The 26,709-nt window shown below is 47.3% G+C and overlaps 1 protein-coding gene across 4 annotated transcripts in view; it reads left to right on the forward strand.

Annotated features, from left to right (window-relative positions):
* TCIRG1 (T cell immune regulator 1, ATPase H+ transporting V0 subunit a3) overlaps positions 1-26,709 on the forward strand; it is a 137,447-nt gene that overhangs the window by 78,680 nt on the left and 32,058 nt on the right. For all 4 annotated transcript variants that reach the window (XM_078656554.1, XM_078656710.1, XM_078656483.1 and 1 more), the window contains exons 13-15: positions 3,028-3,118; positions 17,466-17,584; positions 24,704-24,923. In XM_078656554.1, the coding sequence (XP_078512680.1) occupies positions 3,028-3,118; positions 17,466-17,584; positions 24,704-24,923 (430 nt within the window). The remainder of the gene's footprint in view (positions 1-3,027; positions 3,119-17,465; positions 17,585-24,703; positions 24,924-26,709) is intronic.

Consider the following 26,709-nt stretch of genomic DNA (forward strand, 5'->3'; position numbering starts at 1 on the left):
ATATCTTAACACATGTACAGTTATCTGTATTGTGTGTGTTCTGCTGAGGGAAAAAACTATTCTTAACAACAGCTTTTAAAATGTCTCAGATTCTGCACAACTGCACTTTAATTATCACTGCTAAATACAAGTCTTTGCACAATTGTACTTTAACTATTGATTGGCACAGGCACTTTTAATCCTTGCTGGTAGCTTTTCAGTATAAAGTTGTGTAGGTGCTCTATCGGCAAAAAACAATGCTCTTAACCGATTGTGTTTTATTCTAGATTGTAATGATTTTTATTAATCAACAAATAAAGTATTATTTACAAGGACACAATTGGGTGTGAGATCTCTGCACCTGGCTGTCAACAGCCTCACTGAAGCAGCAATCTGGGACAGACAAGAGAAGATTCTGCTTAAAACTTCCTAAACTTGAACAACAGAAGCTGCAGTCCCTCCCCTCATCCCAAACCCCTGCCAAATTGCAGTGCACAGGAAGAACTAACCAGCTGCTCTCTGCTAAGAAGGCCCTCACTGAATTTGTAACGGGTCGCTCTGTCACTTCACCGTCTGTCTGGGTCTCCACCCTCCTGCCACTGCACGCAGTCACTGTCTGGGGAAAGCTGCACTCCTTCCGCCTTCGAAACCAGGGACATCTCAAATGGATCTCACTTGTCCAAGTGTTCATACAGTCACAACACAGGAAGTCCTACTACCGTACATGCATGCATGGGACGTGTCCGTGCAAGGGTCTAGGTTTCACAAAACAGCAGAACTTTACACGAGAGCAGCCAGTAGGTTTGCTCTCTTCGACGCAGTGTTCTGTGATTTATAAATCAGTAATATGACCAGATCATTTTTCACTGCCTCGGCCACTCTGTGACTGACATTGAACTATGCCCATTATGAAGGCATGTGTGGTGCACACCTCCAGGTCACAGAACCAGATTCTGGCCCTCGCATTTCCTGGGGCAGGCCTAGGTCTCTCTGTACATCATAAAGTAAATAAATCCGGTATTTGTAAAGCGCGAACTACTCACCCTTGCGGGTCTCAAGGCGCTGGGGGGCGTCATGGAAATTAAGTGAGCTATTGCCCAGTCACATGGTGCTGAGCTGAGCTGCCACTGGAGCCGGGGATCGAACCGAGAACCCTGTGCTCCGAAGTCAGCTGCCCTGCCCGCTGCACCACACCTCTCCACAAGCGACATGCTAGATTGGTAGGATGCCATGGCCAAACAAAGTCAGAATGCCAGTTTTACATGCAGCCAGGCACTCAGGGCAGTGGTACGTGTCCGTTTACTATACAGGAGACATTCCAATTTAAACAGCAGACATACGTGAACTCCCTGATACTTTAAGAAGCTGCCCAGAAGATGCCTGCAATCCAACACCACCCCCACCCCTCCTGCCAGCCACCCCCAATACTCACTGGCCACTGGGCCCCTGTACCTCATTGGACAGCCTTTGGTCTTGGTTTGCAGCTACTAAGCTCCCCTCGCGTCCTTGGACTACACAAATCGTGTAGTGCTGAAGTTGTCCCTGTGGCACCCTGTGACTTCTGGAAATCTGCCCAGTGCCCCTCCCTGCAGGACCCACCAGGCATGAGCTAGGAGAAGCAGCTGGTTGCAGTCATTCCCCTTTTGCACCCGGCCCTTATCGAACTTGTAATAAAAATGTAACCAATTGACAAACACAATTGCAAATATATTTCTGTTTTTGTTTCATTGTCTCACAAAATACTGAACTGATTTACATCAAAAACTGTCACAAGATCTAAGTTGGGCCAAGCTCTACTTTTAGGCCACGTTTGGTGTAAATCCATCTAGTGGGCTTTGTTCTTTATTTGAAACATTTCTTTGGGAGTATATAAGGGAGAAGCCCCCTCTGGCCCTGGTATAGAGACCCTCCCTTGACCAATGCGCACAAAACTTTAAAGGATCAAACACACCTGTGTGAATACTGCTTTTTGGGAAATTTCATATGGATTTGTGAAATGGCTGCCAGGATACTGGCTGATCAAAAACCCCTCTGTCTATGGACAGGACATCTCTGCCATCACCACTGGGGCACCATCGTTCACTCAGGAACAAATGAAGACAAGCGGAAGGGATGCGGTCTGTGTCTAAGTTGCTTTCTTTGTGGGATGGAGACTTGAGTTTCACCCCAGTTACAGCCATTGCCCTAATATCATTTGTTTCTAGACCAATTACGTACTCTCCCATTCCTAGCTATATAATGGTTTAATAAAAATGGGCAAATGATGTACACAATCTGAAACAGTCGCCTCACCCTTATCGATGTACATGGCCACACTTGTGACTAAGCCAGGTGTTCACTGTTTAAGCCAACGCATAGACTCACACACGCATACTTGAAGTCTCGCAGAGTTCTGTTCTACTTTCCAGGATGTCTCTCCAGGAAGTGCAGTGTACCTGAAGTCTCCCTAACTGGGAACAGATGGCCTCAAATCTCAGACATTGTCCCAGATGCAGTACCTTGCAGCCTCTCAGATTAGTGTGGCAAACACAGATGCTTCTCATGAAACCATGTGGAGTGATTATTTGTAATGGAGGTTATTGATGTCTGATGGGCAACGTGTGACATCTGAAGGGCTGTGAGCGATATCTGATGGGCAACGGGTGATGCCTTAAGGGCAGTGGGTGACGTCTGATGGGCAACGGGTGATGCCTGAAGGGTGGTGGGTAACGTCTGATGGGCGGCGGGTGACGTCTGATGGGCAGCGGGTGACGTCTGAAGGGCAGTGAGTTACGTTCTCTGATGGGTGGCGGGTGACGTTTGTAGGGCGGTGGGTGATGTCTGATGGGCAACGGGTGACGTCTGAAGGGCTACGGGTGACGTCTGAAGGGCTGTGGGTGATGTCTCATGAGCGGCAGGGAATGTCTGAAGGGCAGTGGGTTAGGTTCTCTGATGTGATGGTGCAGGAGGTGTCTATCTACCGTGCAGCTGATGACTGCCTTACGTGTGGCGGATACGAGTATTTGCAGCTGACGTTGCAGTCTGTAATCACTGTTGTTTTACTTGCAGTTTAGCAGACCTGGCAGCAAAACCTCCATCTCCTCTGGACCCCAACATCACCGGTGTCTTCAGGGGTCCCTATCCCTTCGGAATTGATCCGGTGAGTAGAGGCGCACATGTACATAGTTAACTGAGGTTCTCATGAAAGAAAGGTCTTACTTGAAGTCAGGGGGCCTGCTGTGGCTTTTACATCTTCATAAGGACAAGGCTGCGTCAATGTCCTATTCAGAAGAGCTGGTTTGCCAGACATCTTGGCAGGAATGGATGGACTGGCACCTGTCGGGCTATTTATTTATTTATTTAATTATTTCAATTTATAGAGCGCATTATCACCCCAGGGTCTCTAAGTGCTTGTACAAAAAGAAACCAACTCTACAGAAAACAGGTAGCAAACTTACATCACACCCCATGCTTCCCGAAAGAGTAAGGTTTTTAACAAACGGCGGAATAGCGGTAGATTTGACTCCTTACGGAGATTGATTGGTAGTTTGTTCCAAGCTACAGGAAGTAAAGTGGAGAAAGCACGCCCGCCCAAGGTGGACAGGCAGAAACGTGGATTAACCAAAAGAGTGGCTTCAGAGGACCGCAGCACCCTACCAGGGATATAGCCAGATAGTCTGGTTTTAATATACCTGGGCGCATTACCCTGCACATGAGTGCCATGGAGCCATTTCAATAGTTTAGAAAAAGCCACTTGAGTATGTTGTGTAGGAAGACAGCAGAGAAGAAGGGTGGAGTCTGAGAGAGACATTTAATTGCTTTGAGAAGGGAAAAGATATAGTAAGAGAGAAACATTTGAATACCTTTGGGGCATTCATGGAGAAGAGGAACCAGTATTGTATGAGGGTCATTTCATGACCTAAGTGGGCGTAAACTGAAGATCTGAGATGTGGGAAAGGACATTAAATACCAGATCCGCAGACACAGTGCAAGAGGAAGGGGTGACATGATAGTTCAGTACCTCAAGGGAAAAGGAGTTGGAAAAAGAGGAACGAAGCAAGAGGAATTTCAACATTTCATGGTTGTAATTCCAATACTTCAGATGATGATGAAGATAGAATTTGTAAAGCGCAAACTGTTACGCTAAAAAGGGATTCCTGGCACTAGAAGACCGAGAGGACAGCAGACCTATGACTCAGAAGTGCAGACGTAGACATGTTTAGTATTGTTTGTGAAATCTCAGAAGGTTGTTTTCCCTTTTAAGGTGAAGCGGGAGGGCATTTTGTAAACTAGGAGCTAAAAACAAGTAGGCTCTTTCCGCATCCACTTATTTCTGGAACCATTCGAAAGGGCGTATTTGCAGATCAAAGTGAAGGGTTGGTAATATAGGTCCTGAATTGTTCTTTTAGCTCCTCTAGGCCCAGCTTGTAGTATGCTTTATAGGCCGGACAGATTGCTTTAAACTTAGCTCATTTGCTGACTGGTTAGAACCAGTGTAAAGCTTTCAGAAAGGGAGCATCATCTCATTTTGTTTTATTCTTACGAGAAGTCTTGCAGCCAAATTCAGAATTCTCTTCAGCAGAGTTATAGCAGTTGTCGGCAACCCCAAGTACAGAGTATTGCAGTAATCAAGCCTCGCCCGAATAGTTGCTTGAGTTAGCTTTTTGTGGCTTTTTAGGCAGCATGGGAACAATGTAGTCTTCTTTATGTTGTCTACGACTGATACCAGTGCAGTTTCTGTGCAGCGTATAGGTCTGAAACATACTTCTGTTGTATCAAATGTTATTGGTCTCTTAATGCTTCTCCAGTTGTCTGTCCATTTCTTTTTCTAAAATTTTAGCAATGAAAGATAATCTTGAAATTGGTCTGGAGTTAGATAATACACTTAGATCAAGAGTAGGTTTCTTTAGGATTGGATGGATTTGGCGCCTTTTTTCATTGCTTAGGGCAGAATAGTCAGTGGGTAAATGACATATCTCTGTGATGACCGGAGACGGAATATCTGTTGTTACTGGGTAATGCTGGGCAGGGGTCTAAGGGGGAGCCTGGCTTGATTGTTTTGATAGAGATACTCACTGCCTCTTCTTTTATGGGCTCAAAATCCGTTAGTAGTACAAATGGAGGCCGCTGGGGGGATACACTGGTACGCCCTCCACCTTTCCTTCCTCCGAGAAATATTTCCTGATGTTAATAATTTTGTCGTGGAAAAAACAAGTAATGTAGTCGCAGTTCCGCAGAGGCCACCAACTCCGTATTACACGGACAGGGAAGCGAAGATCTTCTAGGATTCTTTTTGCATCATGCACCTTTTTAGCTTCTCTGCACAGTTTGTTATACATTTTCAAGTCCCTTACACATTGATTTACCTCCTAATTGGATTTCTCGCCTTGACCTGGAAGCTCTCGCAGAGCTTTTGTAAGCGCTGTTTGTGTGATCTTGGACCATGATCGCCCCAAGAAATGGCGACCCTTCGGCTTCCCTCTACTAGAGTGGAGGCAGTAATTTAGTTGAAGTACCACATGATGATCTGACCATATGAACTTATTAGCTTTTGCAGCTTTTAGTGTGGAAACAATTAGACCAATAATAGGACCTTTATCATGTGTGGGTGAACCCTTTTGGGCAGTCCTGTTATGATAGAAGTCCTCAGTGTCACTGTTTTCCATATTGTCCCACATGATGCTAAAATCTCCTGAAAAGCAAAAGTTATTAGACTGCAGTAAATATGGCATAATGCCTCTGCCAAGATTGCTCTCTAAAATTAGCGCAGTAGTTCAGGCCGATGTAACAACCGGCATGTGATGCAGTATTTCTAAGGGTCTTTATTTTTTTTTTTTAATATGGTTTCTGCTTACTTAGAGTTGAGAGGTTCACCTTTTTTTAATTTGTAGAGAGGACATAAAATTATAGCAACACCTCCTCCTCCTCCCATTTTCTCAATCTTGGCAGATGACATTGCATCCTTTTGGGATTGTGGCAAGAACATCTGGCACTGCACTATCATTTAACCACGACTCTGTGAGACATAATGGGTCTCAATTTTTTAAATCTAGATTGAGCGCCGTTTCATCCGTATGTTTCAAAAGACCGACAGTTTAGTAACATCCCTTTTAGTGTGGTGTAAGTTGCAGCTTTTTGACCCTTGCCTTGCTGACTCTTTCCTCCCAAAACATCTTCTGTGCTCTCTGAATCTACTTTAGAGCCCTTCCTTGGTAGAGATCATTCATCCTGTGTGTACTTTATTTGAGTGTACACGCGGGCAACGCTTCCGGGACGCTGACGGGAACAGAAGGGCTTGCCTTTCGTGCGCCATTGTTGCAGCGGAAGCTCCTAAACAGTGGAGTGGAGCGCGGCACTTCAAGGACTAGACTGCCGCAGTCCCTCCTTCCAAGATGGTGGCAGCCCAATATTTAAAAGAGAACGTGAAATTAAAACATTTAAAGTAAATTTCTACCTAAATATGAAAAGTGCAAGTACAATTTTACTAGCTATCATTTAAAAACCTCCCCTTTGCTAAAACTGTGTTAGAATTAAATTAATCTGGTGTAACTAAGTAGAGGAAGAACAGATGAGGTATTAAAGAGACCTTTAAGTTCCACATGGATATTTAAAACGGTGAGAAGAGTAGGGCTAAGAGAGGAATTAATGCATTCAATTACCTCTGGGTGTAAACACAGAAGTGCAAGAAGGTAAGTCAGATAAACGAGACACTTCAATAGCTAGGGGATAAAATAAAGTAGAGGTACGAGGCATATAAATTTGTCCTGGGTGAGCCTTATACCTTTTGGGTGTAAGTACAGAAAATTATGGATAAGTGAGTTATAAGTAATGGTTCGAGGCATGTGGGCTGCTGAATTCATATCTGTGCATAGATCGCCGCCTAGTGTTGGGTCCGGATGATTGCACATTGTTGTCCTGGAAGAGTCTTTGAAGTATCACGAGATAGGTGGCTCCTCCCTCGGACTACAGTGCGCATGGGCATCCTCTCCATCCCCAGATTGTTTTTCTCCGCCATTGGGTTCGGATGTAACGAAGTCCATTCAAGTACTGCCCGCAGTGCAACTCGAAGTTCCCGCACACAGACAAGCATCCAGTGTGCAACAAATGCCTATCTCCAGATCACAATGAAGATAGTTGCCTAGCCTGTGCCCAGTTCCGATTGAAAAAAACTATCCGGAATCGACGGGCGGCGAGGCAAGAAATGCAAAGGTCGGCACCAGCACCCAAGAACATCTTCGATGATGACGGAGATCTAGCAAGCGCCGAAGACTCGGATCAAGACAAACAACAATACTCTGTGCACGACTCCGAATATTACCTCGATGAAGGACAACTAATCGTCGATCTCGAGGAATATGATCAGGACATCGTAGCGGTCGAAGACGACTCCGATGACGACGAGGGGCGAACCGTGAGTACACCGCCCCATATAGACACTACACCAATATTAGAGGCTCAGGTCGAGGCATCGTCAGCAGGCCTTAGCCAAGATCAACATCCTCGTTCTACAGCCACGCCATACTGCCCGGCTAAGAACACACAAAAAGAGCCCTCTGAGACACGATATACGGCACCGGTTCAATCCAAACCGAAACTCGTCGACAATACTGTCTTCGGATCGAATTACGTTGAACCGAAGGTGACTAAGCCGAAGGGCGTCGACCCGAAGGCCACAGTACCGATACAACCTCCGAAGCCAAGGAACATCGAGTCGACATTGAAGACCAAAGCTGTCGAGTCGACGTCTAAGTCGAAAGCCGTCGAGTCAACCTCGAGGCCAAAACACGTTGAATCGACACAAAAGCACGTCGAGTCGACCCCCAGGAAACACGTCGAATCGAGCAAACCAGCCTCAGGTATCGACAAGGGGAAAAAATGGTCGACCAAAGCACAAGGCCTGCGCCCAAGACTACCATCGACCCGAAACCGAAGGTGGACCAAAGTAAATCAGTCGAGCCGATGCCCATCAAGCTGAAAAAGGGCATCAAGACAAAACCGCAGGCTCCAAAAACACCTAAAGACACTGTTGAACCGACAAAACCGCTCGGTCCGAAAAAGGTGGTGAAGCCAGCCAAAGACGTTCAACTGACAAAACCTGTCGAAAAAAATCATAAACCGGTCCAACCACCTAAAGCGGTCAAAACCGCAAAAGGCGTCGACCCGTAAAAAGACAAACCAAAGGCTACAGCACCAAAACCAAAGACTGTGGAAGAGGAACTTATTCATCCAGATCCCTCCACAGAAGACCAGTCGAAACTGTATATTGACCCAAACACTGGTAAAGTGACTGTTTACACCAAAAAGAAAAGACCTCTGCCAACTGAAGACTTTACTACAATTCCCCTAAAGAAGAAGAGAGACTGTGCTACCTCTCCTATATTCTTTGAACCTATCAGTCCAGCTATACCTGCTACCCCATATGCCCCAGCCTCGCCTGCACGCTCTGACTACAACCCAGATGAAGATCAGGACGCAGATGTAGGGTTTGGTTATCCACAAAACCCACTTGCAGACCCTCACTCACAGCCATGGGGTGGGGAGGGGAACCAGACACTGAGGGGATTCTGCCCATTACAGACCCTGCAGTATACCCAACTAAGCCTTCACCCACAGAAGACACGGTAGCCTTTAATTCACTACTGGATAGAGCAGCAACCTACCATAATGTACATATGCACTCTGATGCTATTGAGGAAGACTTCCTCTTTGATACATTAACAACATCTGAGAGACATGTTAAAACACTCCCAATGCTAAAAGGCGTATTAAAACACGCAAGTGACATTTTTAAGGACACTGCTAGAGCAAGGGTCATAAACCCTAGAATTGAAAAGAAGTATAGGGCTGCTCCTATAGACCCTACATATATCATGGGGCAGCTACCCCTAGACTCCCTAGTGGTATCCAACGCACGTAAGCGTGCAAATTCCCAGACTACTGGAGAGGCTGCTCCTCCAGACAAGGAGTCAAAAATCTTTGAGGCATCAGGCAAGAGAGTAGCAGCTCAAGCAGCAAACTCATGGAGAATAGCCAATACACAGGCCTTGCTGGCCAGATATGACTGGGCGCACTACGACAGCTTGGAAGACATTCTCCAACACTTACCTGAGCCTTACAAACAGCAGGCAGATGAACTAATACAAGAGGGAAAGCTCATCACCAATGCCTCAATTATATGTGCCCTAGACGCGGCAGACACAGCTGCCAGATCCATCAATACAAGCGTGCTGCTCCGGCGCCACGCATGGCTTTGCATATTGGGTTTTAAAAATGAAGTCCAATCCACGATCCTTAATCAGCCCATCAACTCAGACTTTTTGTTTGGTCCAGCAGTTGACTCAATTCTGGACAAAATGAAAAAAAGATGCTGAAACTGCGAAGTCTATGGGAGCTCTCCAGTCCCAACAACACCGGGGCTCCTTTCGTCGCTCCAATTATAGAGGAGGAGCGCGTAATAATACATCACAGCAATCCTCCATCTACAAGAGTAACACACAATCCACATACAACAAAAACACCAACAGGGGTGGATACAGAGGAAACAATACCAAGGGAAGAGGTCGTGGAGGCAATGCAAATAGATCCTCCACTAACACCAAGCAGTGACTTCTTACCACTACCCCCAGACCATATACACCAGTCGGGGGAAGAATACAACACTCTCTGCCAGTCTGGTTAAATATCACAACAGACAAGTGGGTCAGGCAAATTATCCAACATGGCTATTGCCTCGAACTCGCCTCACCTCCACCCAACATACCACCCGTGCACCGTCCAATGTCACAGGAACATATAACACTACTACAGCAAGAGGTCATCAGTATGCTGCAGAAGGGGGCCATAGAACCAGTCCCACTACATCATCAAGGAACAGGAGTATACTCTCTATACTTCCTTATTCCAAAAAAGGACGGGTCTCTAAGGCCAATATTGGACTTCAGGCCCCTCAACCTGTACATTTTGTCGCAGCATTTCCACATGCTCACTCTCCAGCAAGTCTTACCATTGCTTCGCCAGGGAGACTTCTTAGCAACCTTAGACCTCAAGGACGCATACTTTCATAGACCAATACACCCTGCTCACAGAAAGTATTTAAGGTTCACCATTCAGGGACAACACTACCAGTTCAAAGTCCTACCATTTGGTGTCACAACAGCTCCAAGAGTGTTCACCAAATGTCTAGCTACAGTGGCAGCACATCTCAGACGGCAACACATCCATGTGTACCCCTATCTGGACGATTGACTAATAAACGTGCCAACAGCCCAGCAATGTGCCAGCCACATGTCAAAAACCATACATCTCCTGCACAGTTTAGGATTCTCACTAAACTATCCAAAATCACATCTACAACCCTCCCACGTCCAATAATACCTGGGAGCAACAATAGATACACTGGCAGCAAAAGCATATCCCAAAGCAGCACGGATCAAGGGAATGCAAATGTTGATACAGAAATTCAGACCCCAACACTCACTACCAGCTCGAGTGTTTATGCAGCTAATAGGCATGATGGCCTCATGCATATTCATAGTCCCTCATGCCAGGCTACATATGCGTCCGCTCCAAGAATGCCTAGCAAGGCAGTGGAACCAGGCTCACGGGCAATTAAAGGACCTAGTGTTGGTGACCAGTCGGGCATACAACTCTCTGCATTGGTGGAATCCACAAAACCTTTGCAAGGGACGACTGTTCCAAGAGCCTGTCTTACAAGTAGTGTTAACCGCGGACGCATCCCTGATAGGATGGGGAGCCCATGTCCTACACTACACAGTACAAGGACTCTGGCCTGTACAGCAAAAGAAAATGCATATCAACCTTCTGGAGTTGATGGCAGTCTTTCTAGCCCTAAAAGCTTTCAAAACAAGTTCAAGTTCAGAAATTTGTATAGCGCACTACTCACCCAGAGGGTCTCAAGGCGCTTGGGGAGGTGGGTGCATTTACTTATCGAATATCCACGTTTTTAGTTGCTTTCTGAAGGAGAGGTGGTTCTGAGTAAGGCGGAGGTGGGCGGGGAGAGAATTCCAGGTCTTGGCCGCTAAGTAGGAGAAGGATCTTCCTCCCATGGTGGATCTGTGGATGCGTGGAATTGCGGCGAGGGCTTGATTGGAAGATCGAAGTTGGCGGGTGGGGGTGTAGAAGGACAGTCTCGTGTTGAGGCATTCGGGTCCTAGGTCATAGAGGGCTTTGTGTGCGTGGGTGAGGCGACGGAACGTTATTCTCTTGTTGACGGGGAGCCAGTGGAGATCTTTCAGGTGTCCGGAGATGTGGGCTTGACTAGGGATGTCTAGTATGAGTCTGGCTGATGCGTTTTGGATGCGTTGGAGTTTTTTCTGTAGTTTGGCTGTGGTTCCGGCGTAGAGGGTGTTTCCGTAATCCAGACGGCTGGTGACCAGGGCGTGGGTGACCGTCTTTCTTGTTTCAGTGGGGATCCAGCGGAAGACTTTTTTGAGAATGCGTAGAATGTTGAAGCAGGATGATGAGACGGCATTGGCTTGTTTGGTCATCGAGACGGAGGAGTCCAGGATGAAGCCCAGGTTGCGTGCGTGGTTCGTTGGTGTGGGTGCGGTTCCCAGGGCTGGTGGCCACCAAGAATCATTCCAGGCTGAGGGGGAGGGGCCTAAGATGAGGACTTCTGTTTTGTCCGAGTTCAGTTTTAAACGGCTGTTCTTCATCCACACGGCTACTTCTTTCATCTCTTCGTGTAGGTTGGTTTTGGCGGTGTTTGGGTCTTTGGTGAGGGAGAGTATCAGCTGGGTGTCGTCTGCGTAGGAGATGATGTTGAGGTTGTGTTGGCGTGCGATGGATGCGAGGGGACTCATGTATACGTTGAAGAGGGTGGGACTGAGTGATGATCCTTGTGGTACGCCGCAGATGACTTCGGTGGCCTCTGATTTGAAGGGGGGGAGGAGGACTCTCTGTGTTCTTCTGGCAAGGAACGATATGATCCATTCCAGTGCTTTTCCTTGTATTCCGACGTTGCTGAGTCGTTGTATAAGGGTGTTATGACAGACTGTGTCGAAGGCTGCGGAGAGGTCAAGTAGGATGAGGGCGACTGTTTCTCCGTTGTCCAGTAGTGTTCGGATGTCGTCTGTTGCTGCGATGAGGGCGGTTTCGGTGCTGTGTTTGGCTCGGAAGCCGGACTGTGAAGGGTCGAGGGATTTGTTGGATTCGAGGAAGGCGGCTAGTTGACTATTGACGGCTTTCTCAATGACTTTGGCGGGGAATGGGAGGAGCGAGATGGGGCGGTAGTTCTTAAGTTCTGTGGGGTCTGCTGTGGGTTTCTTCAGAAGGGCGCTGAGTTCGGCATGTTTCCAGATTTCCGGGAAGGTAGCGGAGTTGAAGGAGCAATTGATGACATCACGGAGATAGGGTGCGATGATGGAGCCTGCTTTATTGAAAATGTGGTGGGGACATGGGTCGGTTGGCGATCCTGAGTGGATGGAGTTCATCAGGCGGATGGTGTCTTCGGTGGTGATTGGGTTCCAGGCGCAAAGGTTGATAGAGGGTGGTGTTGGATCGGAGATGGGTGGAGTGGGCAGGTCTTCGGTTTGGTTTTCAAAGCTGTTGTGTATTTCGGCGATTTTGTTGTGGAAGAATGAGGATAGAGAGTCGCATAGGTCTTGGGAGGGAGAGATGTCGTTGGTGCTGGCGGTGGGGTTAGTGAATTCTTTGACGATGTTGAATAGCTCCTTGCTGTTTTGGGCATTGTTGTGAAGTCGTTCCTTGAAGGCTGATTTCTTGGTGGATCTGATTAGTTGGTGGTGTTTGCGGGTGGCGTTCTTGAAGGTGGCTAGGTTGTCAGTGGTTGGGTTTTTTTCTCCATGTTTTCTCGAGGGTACGACATAACTTCTTGGATTTCTTAAGATCATCGTTGAACCAGGGGGCTTTTTTGCTACTTTGCTTGGTAAGATGTTTTTTCAGGGGTGCAATTTCTTCGGCGCTCTGGGTGATCCATTGTGTGAGGTTAGTTGCAGCTTGGTTTGGGTCCGATGATTTGGTGGGGGGGTTTTGGTGAAGCGATGTGGAGAGTTGTTCAGTGGTGACTTTGTTCCAAATTCTTCGTGGAATAGGTAGTGGGGGGTTGTGGCTCGTGGACTTTTTGTAGTTGAAGTGAACGCAGCTGTGGTCCGTCCAATGGAGAGCTGTGGTGTGATCGAAGGAGATATGCTTGCTGGAGGTGAAGATAGGGTCGAGCGTGTGTCCGGCGTGGTGGGTGGGGGTGTTTACAAGTTGTTTGAGTCCTAGATTGGCCAGGTTATCCAGAAGAGTGGAGGTGTTGCTGTCGTTGTTCTTTTCCAGGTGAAAGTTGAGGTCTCCCAGTAGAATGTCATTCTCGGAGGGGAGGGCGTGTGGGCTGATGAAGTCAGCGATGTCTTCGCTGAATTGTGTGCGGGGTCCTGGTGGTCTGTAGATGAGGGTGCCTCTGAGAGTGGTTTTATGGTCGGTGTGAATCTGGAAGTGGAGGTGTTCGGCGGAAGCGAGGTTATCGTCGGAACTGGTCGAGATTCGGATGGTGTTCTTATGGACGATAGCGATGCCTCCTCCAGTTTGGTTGGTGCGATCTTTTCGGATGATCTTGTAGGTGTCCGGGATGGCAATGGCGATGTTGGGCGCTGAAGAGGCATTCATCCAAGTTTCTGTGAGGAAGGCGACGTCCGGCGATGTAGTGTCGAGTAGGTTCCAAAGTTCTATGGAGTGTCTGTGGACTGAGCGGGTGTTGATCAGGATGCACTTGAGGTGGTTAGTGTCGGAGTTCTGTTTGGAGTTAGTTGATTTGGTGTGGGTCTTGATGCAGTCGAACTTGCAGGAGTGGCAGGCGAATGGTCCGTGGGTGTGACCTGGGGCGGCATGGTAGCAGTTTGGGAGTCGGCCGGGGTTAAGGGTTGAGAGGGTGGCGGCGTCATAGGAAATGCGGGTGGGATGGGAATTGCGGGGGCCAGAGGGTCTGGGGCTGGGCGCGGTCCAGGCGCGGACGGGCGCAGACGGGCTTATCTTTGGCGCACCTTCGGCGCGCATCAGCTACGCATGACCGCTGCGCGCAGTAGCATCTGTCATAAGTGGACAGTAGGAGGGGAGGGGCGAGGGAGGGTCAGCTGGGAGGCGCCAGCGGGGTGGAGATCAGGGCAGGGAGGCTCAAACAACAACAAACAAAATGGCTGCGAGCCAATAAGGAAACCGGACTGGGGCACGATCGGCAACAGCGCGAGGCAAATGGCAGTGGCGTCGGCACAATCAGGCAAAATCAATCTGCAGGCAGCACAAGTTAAAAGTTGGACTAGCGCACCTTGGCAATAAGCGCTACTATCAAATATACCTCAGCAAAAATGAAATAATTATGCAGGCTATCAATTTAGATGAATTGATTATGCAGGCTATCAATTTAAATGAAATAAATTATGCAGGCTCAAGCAGTGCAGTGCGAGATCGCTACGATACCAGGTGAAGGCGTGGGGCAGCGTGTGGAGCGACCGCTTCTGCTGGGAGCAGGACGGTCACACACACTTATGCAACAAGGCTGTGTTGATCCGGACGGACAACATGACAGCTATGTATTACATTCAAAAACAAGGAGGGACACACTCACCACAGCTGTCGCACCTACCTCAAGCAATGTGGAAATGGGCCATTCAGAGGAACATGTTTCTCATGGCAGAACACCTCCCAGGCAAGGACAATCAGGTAGCCGACCTGCTCAGCAGGCACAGCCAACAGATACACAAATGGGAGATGCACCCCAAAGTGCTCCAATCATTCTTCCGGAAGTGGGGACACCCGGAGATAGATCTGTTTGCCACAAGCGAAAACGCAAAATGCCAGAACTTTGCCGCCAGGTTCCCACATCCACAGTCGCAGGGCAATGCGATATGGATGAACTGGTCAGGCAAATTTGCGTACGCTTTTCCCCCAGCTCCATTAATACCGCTAGTGGCACGCAAAATCCGCCAACATTCTCTGACGCTAATCTTAGTTGCTCCCAATTGGGCGAGGCAACCATGGTACACAACGTTCCTAGAACTGTCAGTGGTGCATCATCAAAGACTGCGACTCACACCCAGTCTTCTAACTCAGAACCATGGCGAAATCCAACACCCAGACCCGCAACAGCTGAACCTAGCGATCTTGCTCCTGAAATCCTAGAGTTTGGATACCTCAACCTACCTCCAGACTGCATGAATATTATCAAAGAGGCAAGAAAACCCACTACCAGAGCATGTTATGCATCAAAGTGGAAACGTTTCGTCATTTACTGTAATAACAATGACATTAACCCACTTGATGCTTCCACTCAAAACATCATTTGCTATCTCTTGCACCTACAACATTGCAATTTAGCATATTCATCCATCAGGATACATTTAGATGTGTTTGCAGCATATCTGCAAAACAGGCAACAACTTTCACTATTTAGGGTGCCAGCAATTAAAGCGTTTATGGAAGGACTTAAACGCGTCATTCCTCTAAGACACCCACCTTCACCAGCCTGGAATCTAAACGTTGTTTTAACCAGAGTTATGGGACCACCTTTTGAACCACTACACTCATGCAAACTACAGTTTCTTACTTGGAAGGTGGCTTTCCTTATTGCCATTACTTCGCTTCGAAGAGTTAGTGAGCTGCAAGCCCTAACTATTCAAGAGCCATTCATTCATGTACATGCAAATAGAGTAGTTCTCAGAACAAACCCTAAATTCATGCCAAAGGTGGTATCCCATTTCCATATAACTCAAACTATAGAACTGCCAGTGTTCTTTCAGAACCCACAAACAGTAGCTGAAAGGGCCTTGCATACTCTAGATGTAAAAAAGAGCTCTGCTATACTATATAGATAGAACTAAGGCATTTCGAAAGACAAGACAGTTGTTTGTTGCTTTCTCACCACAACACAAAGGCAACCCTATTTCAAAGTCAGGTATAGCCAGATGGATCGTTAAGTGCATTCAGGTATGTTACTTAAAGGCAAAACGCACCTTAACAGTTCCCCCTAGGGCGCATTCCACACGCAAGCTAGGGGCATCCATGGCTTTCCTAGGAAATATTCCTTTACACGAAATTTGTAGAGCAGCCACATCGTCAACCACACATACATTTACCAAACACTATTGTGTAGATGTACATTCAAAACTGCACGCTGCTGTAGGCCAGGCTGTTCTCAAAACTCTCTTCCAGACTGCTGCAGCTGAAACAGGTAGCCACCGCTAGGGGAGATACTGCTATACATTCTATGCACAGATATGAATTCAGCAGCCCACATGCCTCGAACGGAATATGCTACTTACCAGTATGCATCTGTTCTTGGCATGTGGGGCTGCTGACATTCATATCGCCCACCCACCTCCCCGGTGCCTGTCGCAGCTGTAGCATTCACTCTTTGCATGGACATCTCTTACTGTACTATACTCCATATCTGCCACAATGGCGAAAAACAATCTGGGGATGGAGAGGATGCCCATGCGCACTGTAGTCCGAGGGAGGAGCCACCTATCTCGTGATACTTCGAAAACTCTTCCAGGACAACTATGTGCAATCATCCGGACCCAACACTAGGCGGCAATCTATGCACAGATATGAATGTCAGCAGCCCTACATGCCAAGAACAGATGCATACTGGTAAGTAGCATATTCCTTTAAATGTCCCATGGATGTAAACCCAGTGAAGGGCATAGCAGAGAGAGACATTGAAAACGCTCTGATGTGAAAACACCAGAGAGAAAAAAGAAAGAAGAGAAAATGGATGACCAAGACCCTTAAATAACTCCAGAACATATAGTGACGTCACGGACTATGATGCAACCAGAGTAGGGGTGAATCGATGGTTTACGTCAGGCATACCACTATTGAACTATGATGCTAACGAGGTACACCACAGTGTATATTATAATGTTTATTAGAAACCATACAATTTGTAATTAGCTCTGATAACTTTCCAGACTGTGTAACTATCTATCTAAGGGTGGATAAATTGAGAGTTTTATATAGCGCAAAAATGCTATGCTTTCAGAGCGCTTTCTATAATAAACAAAGACAAACAAATATACATTTAGTGGAGCTAAGAGGAAGGCATTTAAATATATCTGCAGTGACTCCAGTACCTCCAGGTTGTACATATTGATGAGGAGGAAACGTCTAGGTGTAAGAGTCATTACCTGAGGGGTAGAATTACTTTCAATCAGAGGTGCAGTTCATGGGATGAGGCTTGTCTGCGGAAGCTGAAGGGTGATGTAATGAAGCTGTTTGAAGAAAGTGCATTGAAAGTGCTGTCGATTGGTGGGGATGAAAGAAGCCAGGGACAGAGAAGGGGTAACCAGGTTTTAAAATACAAAACCAGAGCATGAGACCGAGAAGGGGCTCTCTGATCTGAATCAGCAAGGGTTGGGTCTTGGGGGTGGGATCTACCCCTGCTCTCCCCCCCCATATGTTCCATTCAGCCCTGGTAGTGCAGGGTGCTGCAAGCCCCCTCTCCCCCCATGCTGTACCCTTCTGACCCGCCTTCTCCTTCTTTCCAGCTCTGGAGCCTGGCCTCAAATAAACTCAACTTCCTGAACTCCTTCAAGATGAAGATGTCGGTGATATTCGGGATAACTCACATGACCTTCGGGGTCATCCTCAGCATTTTCAACTTCACGTGAGTGAATCTTGAACTTGTGGTCCATGAATTACAGCAGTGTTAGTTTTCCCTTGTACTTGGGTATTATAGCCATTCAAAGTGCTGCCCCGCAGTGGTGGGACATGTGAACTACAGCGGCGCACTGCACCCTCCGCTAGCGTCCAGAAGTGAGAATGCAGCAACAGTGCTGCAGAAGACTGAAGTACATAGTGTTTGCATAACCTATCCAAGTGATTATTAATGCCAGCAATGTATGAGCCTCATGCTTGTTAAAGATTGAAGAGCCTCTATTGGGCTTTGCTGACGCCCCTCTTAACCTAAAACAGTTGTTCTGGTATAAACAGATCTCAAACCCCACTTTAGTTCTCTTGCCTTGGCGGTCTGGTGAGTACCTTCAATCTTCTTGAAACAAGGAGGAGCATTTATTAGATGCCAGGGGTCTGAGAAGTTCTCTAACTTTCCCGCAGTGAACTGATAATGATTTTTTTTAAAGAATGTGGGAGAAAAAAGCATGCTAAAAATAAAACCTGGGTGAAAAATATAACAAATCTGCTAAACCCTCTTAGGCAGGTGGTCAAGTTGTGCACAGCCATAGATTTCACACAGTGCCAATACTAACAACTGTTCTCAGCTCTTCCAGCATAGTTTGTGTCGTCCACATCTTGTGAAAGTCTGCGTTGTTGAGTGGAATCTCTGGGGCAGTCCATGATTCCTGCATGTACAGAGTGCATTTTATGTCCACGTTTCCTAAAATGCTGCTGTTTGTGTTATTTTGCACTTGGGTAAAGTGCATGAGGAGCAAACTCTTTGTTTTATGGGGATTGAAATCTGCGGGTTGGAAGCTTGCACCCCCCTTCTAGGGACTAGAATGTGTTTTACTGTGAAAAAGAAATGATGGCTGATGCCTGATGTTAAGGTAATTTTATTAAAAATAGATTTTTTTATATGTTTCAAATATTTTCTTTGTGGACAGTTCATGCAATTTCAAAACAACTCATTTGGAGTGAATACTTTTTATTTGAGTGTCTGCGATTAAATAACTTCAAATAAATGAAACGAGAAACTAGAACATTTTAAGTGCTTGTTGAATCCTGTGACAAAAAGGGAGCATGGAATTAAGAGCAAATGCGGGTTTCCTGGTGTAGTAATTCCAGCACACTCGTTCTGTCGCTGCATCTTTACTTGCCAAGGCCTCTCTCAATGTTGCTGTAGCAAACAGAGAAAATGGACCACCTGGTAAAGGTGTGGCGGCTGCAAAGATGGTGGGGCCTGATCGCCTGTATGAGAAAGGAAGGGACAGGCTAGGAGGTGATTAGGACATGAGGCAGAAAAACCCACCACAGAGGAAAGTTGTTACAGAGAAATACTTCAGGGTGCAGAAATAAAAGCTACAAAGTCTTTGGAGATTGGGACCCTTCTTCTACCAGCCAGAGCTGATCTGCGCTCCCAGCAGGGCCGGAGAGTCATCCACGCGGAGCCCTAGCGGTGGCAGCTTGCTTCTTCTGCCCTCATAGCTGATGCAAACTCAGCCTTTAGCACTGACTTCATGGATGTCATGGCACACCAAGTGTCCTTCACTGGTGGTGCGTCCTGTTCCTTCTCCCACCTCGTCAGACAGGACATCAAGCACCGCTCTGTCTTCGGTGTTGATGGACTCACACACTGGGTTGCAGGTGCCAAGGCTTGGCTGCACCGCTCTGTCTTCAGTGTTGATGGGCTCGCACACGGGGTTGCAGGTGCCAAGGCTTGGCTGCACCGCTCTGTCTTCAGTGTTGATGGGCTCGCACACGGGGTTGCAGGTGCCAAGGCTTGGCTGCACCGCTCTGTCTTCAGTGTTGATGGACTTGCACACGGGGTTGCAGGTGCCAAGGCTTGGCTGCACCGCTCTGTCTTCAGTGTTGATGGACTTGCACACGGGGTTGCAGGTGCCAAGGCTTGGCTGCACCGCTCTGTCTTCAGTGTTGATGGACTTGCACACGGGGTTGCAGGTGCCAAGGCTTGGCTGCACCGCTCTGTCTTCGGTGTTGATGGACTCGCACACTGGGTTGCAGGTGCCAAGGCTTGGCTGAGCTGTGAGCTGCAGCCGCATTCTTCGGACCTTGGCTTGTGGCAGCTGACATTAGGAGACTTGTTGTTGCGGCTCTGAACCTAGCACGGAGTCCGCACAAGCCGTGTGCTCCTCATGTGGTGAATCTCCTGTTCAGCCACTTCCTGGAGGATGCTGCGTTAGCAGGGATGCTGGTGGTCCTCACAAACTCCGGTTCCGCTGGATCATGGGTACTCACGAGCATTTGCCCACGGGTCGTAAAGTACGTCGGTGGTGTGACCGAGGCTACACTGATGCCAGCAGGGCGGTAGTAGGGTGTCTAGGTGGGTCAGGGATTGTGTAAAGCGGTCTAAAAATTTTTAAATAAACGGGCAAGCATTTATTTGCAGGTTAATAAAGGCTTGCAGCTGTTCACCAGGGGGGCCGCATGTGGAAGGTCAAGAGAGCCGTACTTTCAGTATCACTGCGTTAGACCTTTGGCCACAGTACAACACGCCTTGAAATCGGACAAGTAAATGCAACGTCTTCGAGACCACCAAGAGAAGGTCGAGGTGCCCACCCATGGGATCTCAACACTAAGTTTAGGAGACAGTCCCAGAACGACAGCTGCTGGCCCAGAGTTGTCCCAGACAGCACAGCAGTCGAGGGCTCTGGACGGCACCGCCCCAGAGTAATTCAGTGGAAGCTCATTCAGCTTGTCTCCAAGGCTGTGGTGTGTTTCACTCACCTTAAACGACTGGCGTTTCTAAAACGGGATCGCGCGCTTTCACCTAATCTATATATACCTAATGATGATAATTAGTTAATTAGGGGTGTGTCTTGATATGTAAATAAAAGGGTCTTGGTGTGTCCAAGAGACCGAACAGTCTATCCGGTGTCCTGTGGTTTACTTCCTCCGACCTAACAAAGGCGATGAGGATTTCTGAGGGGGCCACCCTTAGGGTAATCAGTCTAAACATTGGTTTTGGTGACTTTCTACTGTGATGTGGTTGATGGAGGGAGACTTTTCAATCTGCATCTGGGTGAAACTGAACCCGTGGCCATGAGCTCGAGGACCCTGCCGAGACCATGCTTGCTCGCTGGCAGATGTGCGGGTATGCGGCATCCAAGGCAGCGATCACCTGTTGGTGGCTTCTCTGAGCCCACAGCAGCTTAAAGCATTTTAAAGCCTCAAAAATGGGAGGTTTTAGAAAAACCTCCCATAAACTGCTCCCTGGTTGGTTCCTCATGATGAGGAGCAGGCACTGATTGGTTGGCACTAAGTAACCTGGCAGAGGGTCTCCGGGGTTCAAGGGTTTCTGGACCAGGAATGGTTGTTGAAGCTGGACAGTTTCACTTCTGCAACTTCCATCATATCCGCTGTACTGGTTTCTCTGTAAAGGTCTTTCACTGTAAACCTTGACTTTGTAATTCATCGAGGATGACTAGGACGGCAGTCACTCACATGTACACATGTAATGACATGACGCACGAGTAGGACGCCAGTCACTCACATGTAATGACATGAAGCATGACTAGGACGGCAGTCACTCACGTGTAATGACAGAGCATGGCCAGGACAGCAGTAGCTCACATATGACATCGAGCATGGCTAGGACCGCAGTCACTCACATGTAATGATATGAAGCATGGCCAAGACGGCAGTCACTCACATATAATGACATCGAGCATGGCTAGGACGGCAGTCACTCACATATAATGACATCGAGCATGGCTAGGACGGCAGTCACTCACATGTACACATGTAATGACATGAAGCATGAGTAGGGCGGCAGTCACACACATGTAATGACCGAGCATGGCTAGGACGGCAGTCACTCACATGTACACATGTAATGACATGTAGCATGAGTAGGACGGCAGTCACTCACATGTAATGACCGAGCATGGCTAGGATGGCAGTCACTCACATGTAATGATATGAAGCATGAGTAGGACAGCAGTCACTCACATGTAATGACCTGGAGCATGGCCAGAACGGCAGTCACTCACATGTAACGACATCGAGCATGTCTAGGAATCAGTCACTCACATATAATGATATGAAGCACGACTAGGATGACAGTCACACATGTAATGACCTGGAGCATGGCCAGGACGGCAGTCGCTCACACATAATGACATATAGGATTACTAGGATGGCAGTCACTCGCATGTAATTGCATGAAGCTTGACTACGATGTTAGTCACTCCCATATACTGACATCGAGCATCACTAGGACGGCAGTCACTCATGTGTAATGACATGGAGCATGACTAGGATGGCTGTCGTTCACATGTAATGACAGAGCATGGCCAGGACGGCAGTCACTCGCATGTAATGATATGAAGCATGACTAGGATGGCAGTCACTCACATGTAATGACCGAGCATGGCTAGGATGGCAGTCACTCACATGTAATGACCGAGCATGGCTAGGATGGCAGTCGCTCACATATAATGACCTGGAGCATGGCCAGAACGACAGTCACTCACATATAATGATATGAAACACGACTAGCATGACAGTCGCACATGTAATGTCCTGGAGCATGGCCAGGACAGCAGTCACTCGCATCATATAATGAGATGAAGCATGACTAGGACGGCAGTCTCTCGCATGTAATGACATAAAGCATGACTAGGATGGCAGTCTCTCACATGTTATGGGATGTATGACATTACAACGCATGCTTTTACCACGCATGCCTTTACAACGCGGTATTTACAACGAATACCTTTACAACGCATAGTGCTTTGGGGCGCTGGGTAGTGAATAGTTTAATTTACTATTCCAACTCCAGTCCCCGTGGATAGTAGGGAAGGCGTTGGATAGTAAATTAAATCTATTCCCTATCCTAGAGCGCCCCCCAGCGCAATGCGTTGTAATGGTTTGTGTTGTAAATACCGCGTTGTAAAGGCATTGCGTGGTAAAAGTTGCGTTGTAAAGGTTGTTTCCCCATGTTATGACATGGAGCATGACTAGGACAGCAGTCACTCACATATAATGACATGAAGCATGACTAGGACGGCAGTCACTCACATGTAATGACATGGAGCATGACTAAGATGGCAGTCACTCACATGTAATGACCGAGCATGGCTAGGATGGCAGTCACTCACATGTAATGACCGAGCATGGCTAGGATGGCAGTCGCTCACATATAATGACCTGGAGCATGGCCAGAACGACAGTCACTCACATATAATGATATGAAACACGACTAGGATGACAGTCGCACATGTAATGTCCTGGAGCATGGCCAGGACAGCAGTCACTCGCATCATATAATGAGATGAAGCATGACTAGGACGGCAGTCTCTCACATGTAATGACATAAAGCATGACTAGGATGGCAGTCTCTCACATGTTATGGGATGTATGACATTACAACGCATGCTTTTACCACGCATGCCTTTACAACGCGGTATTTACAACGAATACCTTTACAACGCATAGTGCTTTGGGGCGCTGGATAGTGAATAGTTTAATTTACTATTCCAACTCCAGTCCCCGTGGATAGTAGGGAAGGTGTTGGATAGTAAATTAAATCTATTCCCTATCCTAGAGCGCCCCCCAGCGCAATGCGTTGTAATGGTTTGTGTTGTAAATACCGCGTTGTAAAGGCATTGCGTGGTAAAAGTTGCGTTGTAAAGGTTGTTTCCCCATGTTATGACATGGAGCATGACTAGGATGGCAGTCTCTCACATGTAATGACATGGAGCATGACTAAGATGGCAGTCACTCACATGTAATGACCGAGCATGGCTAGGATGGCAGCCACTCACATGTAATGACATGGAGCATGACTAAGATGGCAGTCACTCACATATAATGACATGAAGCATGACTAGGACGGCAGTCACTCACATGTAATGACATGGAGCATGACTAAGATGGCAGTCACTCACATGTAATGACCGAGCATGGCTAGGATGGCAGTCACTCACATGTAATGACATGGAGCATGACTAAGATGGCAGTCACTCACATATAATGACATGAAGCATGACTAGGACGGCAGTCACTCACATGTAATGACATGGAGCATGACTAGGACGGCAGTCACTCACATATAATGACATGAAGCATGACTAGGACAGCAGTCACTCACATATAATGACATGAAGCATGACTAGGACGGCAGTCACTCACATGTAATGACATGGAGCATGACTAAGATGGCAGTCACTCACATAAAATGACATGAAGCATGACTAGGACGGCAGTCACTCACATGTACACAAGTAATGACATGAAACATGAGTAGGACGGCAGTCACTCACATGTACACAAGTAATGACATGAAACATGAGTAGGACGGCAGTCACTCACATGTACACAAGTAATGACATGAAACATGAGTAGGACGGCAGTCACTCACATGTACACAAGTAATGACATGAAACATGAGTAGGACGGCAGTCACTCACATGTACACAAGTAATGACATGAAACATGAGTAGGACGGCAGTCACTCACATGTACACAAGTAATGACATGAAACATGAGTAGGACGGCAGTCACTCACATGTAATGACATGGAGCATGACTAAGATGGCAGTCACTCACATATAATGACATGAAGCATGACTAGGACGGCAGTCACTCACATGTACACAAGTAATGACATGAAACATGAGTAGGACGGCAGTCACTCACATGTACACAAGTAATGACATGAAACATGAGTAGGACGGCAGTCACTCACATGTACACAAGTAATGACATGAAACATGAGTAGGACGGCAGTCACTCACATGTACACAAGTAATGACATGAAACATGAGTAGGACGGCAGTCACTCACATGTACACAAGTAATGACATGAAACATGAGTAGGACGGCAGTCACTCACATGTAATGACCGAGCATGACTAGGACAGCAGTCTCTCACCTGTAATGACATGGAGCATGACTACGATCATAGTCACTCACATGTAATGACCCAGAGCATCGCTAGGATGATAATCACTCGTGTGTAATGACGTGGAGCATGAGTAGGATGATTGTCACTCACATGTAATGACATGTAGCATGACTAGGATGGCAGTCACTCACAGATACTAACATGTTCCCATGTGCTTGTTGCGTGTCCTCCACCCCGCAGACACTTTAAGACCCGCTACAAGATCCTGCTGATCTTCGTGCCCGAGATCATCTTCATGTTGGCTCTCTTCGGGTACCTGGTCTTCATGATCTTCTACAAGTGGTTCGTCTTCACCGTGAAAGAGGCGCACACCGCTCCCAGCATCCTCATCCACTTCATCAACATGTTCCTCTTCGTTACCAAGGAGGACCCCAGCAATATCCCGCTGTATAAAGTCCAGGTATGGAGGCCAAGGAGGGTACCCCAAAAACAACCTTTAGGATGGATGTGGGCAAAGAAGGGGTGCGGTGAACCAGCAGCAGCCTATTGTACCAGCGAGCATGGTAGGAGGGGTGAACATCCCAGCCGTATGGTGTGTGCGGGCGTGAGGGAAAGTATCTGATGCAAAGACCTGGAGCAGAGGGGGGGGGGGGGGTACCAACCTCAGACTGAACCCTGGCTATCTACCGAGAGGTGCCTCAGGGAGGTGGGGGCGTCTCCTATCGCCAAGCTCATCGTCATACACGACTCTGGAAAAATGGGTGGCCCCAAATGACCTCGCAATGTTTGAATGTGGAGTATGACCACTAAGCATAGAGGGGAATTGGTACCAAACATCCTCTCTGCTTGAGACTAGGTATGGAGAAGATACAGAAGGGCTTCACCCGCTGCATGCAAGACATTTAATGGAAATAGGCAAAGAGAGGATGTTATCATCCCAGCACCCCAAAGTCTGAGTAAGGTACACGGAGGGCGAATGGGCACCCCGTTAATCCTTGCTGTACAAGAGTATATGATCTAGAGAAGTGTCTGAGTGGGTATAGCATCCCAGAAGCACCTCAGTTCAAGAGGAACAGTTGTTGAGAAGGTCTGGTATGGAGAGCTGGCGAATGGATGAAAGGTTTGGTATTCCAGTATATACTGCAGCTGCGCAGCCTTCATCACAAGGTGGAGGCTCGAGGGGGGGAGGAGGTAGAGCAATTTGTTACTGTAAGAAAGCCAGATATAGAAAAGGGGACACAGGGCTGAATTGTAGCCCAGCATTCCACACATCACTTTCCCCCATGTAACGAAGGCTCTGGCATTGGAAACCATCTCTTTTACAACGTGAATCTTTTTTGGATTCACATGATGTGCATTATTCCGCCATCTAGTGGTTGGGTCTGGAATTCTCCTTATCCTTCCTATGAAATCTTTGTCCTTCTACTCTTTTTGTCTGTTGTTTATTTGCTCTCACAGTTGCACCAGTATAGTATTCCACTGGCTCTTAGCATAGGATGCTGTGATGATGCAATGCTTTTTTTCCCCTGTCTCACACATTCTGAGGTCGAGGATCCAGCCTAATGCCCCATTGCAGCCACTCTGCCTTTCCTTCTCTTACCTGTCCCTTGGGGGTCTGGGAAATAAGAATGGTATCATCAGCAAATAATGCCGTGCTCGCTTCGCCCCCAAGTTTTGGGGAGTCATGGCTACAATTTCCTAAATATTTGGGGATGTCATTTACATAAAGCGAGAAAAGCGTGGGTCCCAACACGCATCCTTGTCGTACACCCCGTCTCACTGGTATGGCCTTGGATAATTCCCCCCTTTGTCCCCATCTCACTTTGGCGTAGTTCCCTGTGTGAAGTCTAATCAATTGCACAAGTAATTCACCTGGGACCCCTATATCTTTTAATAAATCCCATAGTAGGGTTCGATGGACTAGATCGAAGGCAGCCCTCCGATCTATAAAAGCAACATACAGGCTGCCCTTCTTTAGAGTAATGTATTTCCAACAAATACATGTGAATCTAAACACTTGGTCCGTAGTGCTAGTTTTTATTCTAAATCCCGCTTGATACTTTGATAGTACGTGGGTTTCTTCCATCCATTCTAAGAGTCTATTTAAAATATGTCTGGCAAAAACTTTTTGTAAAAGATCGATTAAACTGATTGGGCGATAATTTGCCGGATCATATCGATTTCCTTTTTTAAAAATTGTCACAATCTCTGCCCCTTTCCATGTTTCGAGGATCGGTGTACCCGCT

Source organism: Lissotriton helveticus, chromosome 1_1, assembly GCF_964261635.1.
Source record: "Lissotriton helveticus chromosome 1_1, aLisHel1.1, whole genome shotgun sequence".
NCBI classification, from domain to species: domain Eukaryota; kingdom Metazoa; phylum Chordata; class Amphibia; order Caudata; family Salamandridae; genus Lissotriton; species Lissotriton helveticus.